This window comes from Artibeus jamaicensis, unplaced genomic scaffold, assembly GCF_021234435.1.
Source record: "Artibeus jamaicensis isolate MK-2021 breed Jamaican fruit bat unplaced genomic scaffold, CSHL_Jam_final contig_956, whole genome shotgun sequence".
Classification (NCBI taxonomy): domain Eukaryota; kingdom Metazoa; phylum Chordata; class Mammalia; order Chiroptera; family Phyllostomidae; genus Artibeus; species Artibeus jamaicensis.
Window position 1 is genome coordinate 360456 of NW_026522021.1, and position 5482 is coordinate 365937.

Here is a 5482-nt window from a genome sequence, read left to right on the forward strand (position 1 = left end):
ACCTCAGATTTCCATGGCCCAGCCCCAGCCCTTCCCTGATGGAGGGCAAGTAGGTAAGAAAGAAAGGCATTCAGGAGCTCTCTCTCTGGTAGGGGAAACTGAGGCTCAGAAAGAGCGTGACACTTGCTGCCCCTGGTTCCTCGAGGTAAGTGTCCTGCCGTCTGGCCTCCAGCCTCTCACATGTCCTGTGCAGAATGAGGCCTCCTGTAGAAAGGACGGAGAATAGCCTCGACCCCAGGAGCGGGCCAACGAGCAGAGTGGGTCTCAGAGAAGGAGAGGCAGCAGGGAAGTCCAAGGAAGGAGCCCCTGAGGGTGGGAGTCCTGAGCACTACACGTCAGAAGAGCTGGTGTCTTACAGGAGACACCGGGCCACTCGCTCTCCACCTGTTTCCTCACCTGCAAAGGGGGGGGCGGTAATAGGACAGAAGTTGGGAAGAGGGAGGCGGACCAGGGCCACACCTACGAAGGCAGGAAAGAGGGAATGTTAGGGTTATGGCAGGAGCTGAGGGGCACCCCTCTCTCCCGGAGGTGGGAGATTGGGCCTGGGTTCCACACATGGTCGGGCAGGAGGCAGGTTCAGGGGCAGGCCTCGGGCTACGGGCGAGATTTAGCAAACTCTACCAGGTGGAGCCCTTCTCCAGTTGAACTGTAGGGATCAAAAACAAAAGGGGATTCAGGACCACAATTTGCAAAAAGGGAAACTGAGGCCTAGAGGAAGGAGGGGCCTTGCCCAAAATCATACAGTAAGTCAATGGCAAAGCCCAGGCTACACTCAGCTTTGCCGCCTTTCAGCTTCCCTGTCCTCAAGGAAACAGATTGTACAGAGCAAGTGCAGAGCAGACTTTTGGACCCCTGTGACAATCCAGCACGGAGTCGCTGTCAGCCAGCACAGTTATGTCACGTGCCACGTCAGGACTGAGGTCATGGGAACGCCCTTAGGAGGGGCCGGAAGGCTCAAAACCGCAAGTGAAATGCTTGGGAAAGGATTCCACCTGGACACCAATGTGAGTGGGACCTCCGCCTCTGTGGGCTGTAAGAATCAGAACGCCGACCACCCAGCAGCACCTGAGCCTGGCTGTACCGCAGGTCATGACCAGAGCCCTGCTGAATTCTACTTCACTGGACACGGGCCACCCCCATAGCAGCCTGGCTGGAGAAGGATGTCTACCTCTCCACCTGCAGACGCTGCCGCCAGTGACCAGGACACTGGTCACTGGTCACTGGACACTGTCGCTGAACACTTGCTCTGCTTGTGTAAACTCCCTTCTGTGTGTGACCTGTGTGTGACTCTACTGGCTTATAGGGGCAGTCTCCCCTAATGAACCTGGCATTGTGGAAAGACACAAATGGTGTGCGTGACTCCTTTCAGTGATTTTCCCTTGCTCACAACATAGATATAATGTAGAGATTGACAATCACCTCCCTTGCTCCTGCCTCCCTCTCAGCACTGGACCTGGGGTTTCTCATCTGGATCAGCCCCACTGCTCCACAGAGGGGACAATGGCCAGACCCACACATGCCGCTTGCCTCTGCCAGGGGGACAGGCACTACACTCCTTCCTCCTCCCTCCCTTCAATTCCAGGTACACAGTAACACTAAAGAACAATGATCACATACCAGGCCCTGGGCTAAAGTCTGCTTGCATGAAGTCACTGAGTCCTCATACCAACCCAATGACATAACCATTATCACCATCATCTTCATTTTCCAGGTGGGAAAACTGAGGCGCACAGTCTAACCCTCACTAGTGGCAGAACCAGGATGTGAACTTAAGCAGCCTGGCTCCGCAGCCCACACCCCTAAAAACCACACCAGACTGCTTCTTAAGACATTTTATCACATATACCCTGTAGTTCAAATCTGGCTCTGCTGCTTTCTAGTTGCGTGGTCTGGGTGGGACAAGCCTCTCTCAGCTTTGTCCGGCAGGATAAGAGGGGGGACTGCCCACAGGTAGCAGTGCAGCGCGTTAGCACCCAGGCCTGCAAGTGTCCCGCAGGGGGCACTGCATCAGCAGCCGTGCTTCAGTCATTTGTGTTTTTCCGAACCAAAGAAGTTTCCAGATGTGGGTAGAGCCTTCCTCGCCCCGCCCCCGCCCCGGTATGCAGGGGGAGGAGCTGCATAACCAGTCATTGCCGTTAATAGAGAACTGAAGCACCGCCTGCTAAAAATATCCAGCTGAAGCCCTTTAAAAGCTCGGCTGGCGCCAGCGCCGAACAATTCTCGGAGCCTCAGCCAGAAGCGCAGAACCGAGTCAGCATGGCCGAACGCCGCGTTCCCTTCTCGCTCCTGCGGAGCTCGAGCTGGGACCCTTTCCGCGACTGGTACCCGATTCACAACCGCCTCTTCGACCAGGCCTTCGGAATGCCGCGGCTGCCTGAGGAATGGTCGCAGCTGTTCCCCCACAGCGGCTGGCCGGGCTACGTGCGCCCGCTGACCGCCGGCGAGGGCTCCCGGGCAGTGGCTGCGCCCGTCTACGGCCACGCGCTCAACAGGCAACTCAGCAGCGGCATCTCGGAGATCCAGCACACGGCCGACCGCTGGCGCGTGTCCCTGGATGTCAACCACTTCGCCCCCGAGGAGCTGACGGTCAAGACCAAGGATGGTGTGGTGGAGATCACCGGTAAACCCCCCACCCCGACCCTGCGGGGCTGAAGCTGGCAGGGTGGGAAACCTGGCCCTGCCCCGGGTCTGTGCCCCTTTCTCCAGAATAGAGGGTGTGGATAGCTCCTAAAGGAACTTTCGACCTTAAAAATCGCTCTATTAGTAGAAAAATCGCCCTTCCAGGGGAGATTTCCTTCCTAGCCACCCGCCTGCCCCAATAATCAGGTTCCCCAGAGCAGTTCCTGCCCCATCCCGGGCCGTGGAGGGGGCGTGTGCGCCAGACAACCAAACTTTGCAGAAACTTCTGAGGGCCTGGGACAGTCTTGGGCCCCCAAACCTCTCCACCAGCTCTGGGTCCGCCATGAGTTCAGGCCACCAGGTGGGGCGTGTTTGCATGTAGGCTGGCCTGGGAGGCGGCCTCTCGCTCCCACTCTGACGACCTTCCTTTTCCCAGGCAAGCACGAAGAGCGTCAGGATGAGCACGGCTACATCTCCCGGTGCTTCACTCGAAAATACACGTGAGTCCTGGGCCCGATGGTAGGGGGGCCGGAGGAGGGTGCAGTGATTTAACTGTGTGTGACTCTTGTCCTCTCTTTCTCTGCATTTCCAGGCTTCCTCCTGGTGTGGACCCCACCCTGGTGTCCTCCTCCCTGTCCCCTGAGGGCACGCTCACTGTGGAGGCCCCGATGCCCAAGCCAGCCAACCAGTCAGCAGAGATCACCATCCCTGTCACCTTTGAGGCTCGTGCCCAGCTTGGGGGCCCAGAAGCTGGGAAGGCTGAGCAGCCTGGAGCCAAGTGAAGGCCTTAGGCCTGCAGTCACTGGCCATCCCTCCCTGTTAGTCTATATGCTCTTTTGATATATGTTCTGTTTTTTTTTTCTCAAATAAAGTTCAAAGCAACTGCCTGCTACTGTCTCAGACCCTGGTGTTTGTGGAGGCCTGGGATTGGTGCCATTTGCTGGCTCACAGGTTCCTTGAACTTGCTGAGGGCCTGCTGTGTGCCAAGCCCCCTGCTGGGCCCTGTGAGTGCATCCACTGCAGGGCTCAGCCTCGCTCTTCAGCCCACTGTCAACATTAAGAGAGAAATAATGATTATAATTAGCAATCAAACCTCCAGGCTTGAGTAATCAGGGACACCTTGGCTGGGGTCAGGTGGAAGGGGACAGCAGGGCTCGGGGAGGGGGACTTCTGGGAGCTATTACTGACTCATCATAACTCTGTCATCCTAGAGAGGGACAGGACCATGTGTGGGAGGTGCAGTGACTTTCTGAGGGGAGGTGGGTCTCGTCGGAGGACCCATGCTCCCTCCCTGCAGGCTTGCACGTGCAGAATGGGCCCTGAGCGTTCAGGCCTGAGGGTGGCCGCCTGAGAGCGGGATTAGGTTTTTGAGGAAGAGAGGCAAAGACCCTGACAGGGAGGGTAATGGGCACTCCAGGAGGTCCAGCCTTGATGGGGGGGGGCAGGGACAGTCACACCTACCTTGGCCCTCCCCTTGGTCCACCCTTGTCCAGCCCACCCACCTCTTACCCGGCCCCAGGAGGGCTCAGAGGGACCTGTGGAAGGGAGAGAGCAGATGGGGCTTCGGAGCCCAGTCTCAGGTGCTCCAGAGTTTGGGAGACCACACACTCTCTCCACAGACAAGGTGCCACAACCTGAGGCTGTGGCAGGACACTCCTGCCTTCTTTTCCAAGCCCACGGCCCTGCTTTCTCAGGGAGCACCGCCCCCGACGCTGCCAGCTCCCTCATTCCCTCTGTCTGGTGCTGTTGGGTTCCCTGTTGGGATTCTACCACGTGGAGCAGGAAGAAAGCCAAAGCAGGTCTCAGCCCTCAGAGGCTCTACAAGACCTGGAGGGAAGCCAACTGGGAAATAAGCACGTGGACCCAGGAAGGCTGTGCCGACCCAGCTGGCAGCACAGGTTGGGGCTGAACCCACCCTTCCACCTTTCATTTCCTAAGCTCCAGTCTCCTAATCTGCCGTCCTCCTCCCAGACACACACATCCCACGTCTCAGGTGTATCCTGGACACCTCCACACTCCTGCGGCCACGACCCAGAGTCAGCCCGTCTAGTTCTCGCTGTTGCTTTGATCACCAGCAACCTTGTAGCTGGCAGTGGGATGGCCCTGGCCTCCAGCGGTGTGGCTTCATCTTCCCACCTGTCAGAGAGAGGTGTAGCCAGGCTGCTAGTGCCCTTGAAGTGTGGGAAAGCTGATGCCAAGCCTTTGACAAGGTAATCCTCACATCAGCCTAGGAAGAGTTCTGGTTAGTCCTGCTTAACTGGGCTCAGGTGAGCTTCAAAGAAGTAAAGAAACGCCCTAGTCCACACAGCCGGTCCTGGAGGAGCAAGGGACATCTGTGTGGCCACAGGCAGGGGAGGGCTGGGTAGCTCAGACAGGAAGGCTGGGTGGGGAGGGGTTCCTCTGCTTAAAGCGCTGCAAAGGGGGCTTGGAGGGACCTCAGGAAGAGGAGGGCAAGGATGCAGTTGAGCCCAGGGACCACACAGCTGCTCAAGGCAGCCTGGCTGCAAATGGTCTGGAGAGAGAGTCTAGGGGTCTCAGGCCCTGCGTCCAGAGTCATGGTCTGGGGCAGGCAGGGGTCAGGGCCTGGGGTGCTGTCAGTGCTATAGGAGTGGGGTCTGAGGGCAGTCACTTTGAAGTCCTAGGGTTCAGGCCACCATCTGGCACACAGCCAGGGCAGGGGCTGGGTGAGAGGGAAGGAATTCACTCCCTACATAGGAAACAGGCCCTGGGCTCCACGGGAAACTGATGTAGGAAAGGAGGAAGCAGGTAGAGGTCCCCCTGTAGCTGCCTGGGCTACACGAAGGGCAGGGGCAGAGGAGGCTGCGGTGGGAGGGCCCTGTGCCCAGAGCCCCGCTCGGAAGAC

The 5482-nt window shown here is 58.2% G+C and overlaps 1 protein-coding gene across 1 annotated transcript; it reads left to right on the top strand.

Annotated features, from left to right (window-relative positions):
* The first annotated feature begins 2163 nt into the window (after positions 1-2163).
* On the top strand, positions 2164-3506 carry HSPB1 (heat shock protein family B (small) member 1). The gene is made up of 3 exons (XM_037139164.2): positions 2164-2620; positions 3056-3119; positions 3212-3506. Exons 1-3 carry the CDS (start codon positions 2257-2259, stop codon positions 3399-3401), a joined length of 618 nt encoding a protein of 205 aa, XP_036995059.2. The 5' UTR covers positions 2164-2256; the 3' UTR covers positions 3402-3506.
* The last annotated feature ends 1976 nt before the right edge of the window (positions 3507-5482 follow it).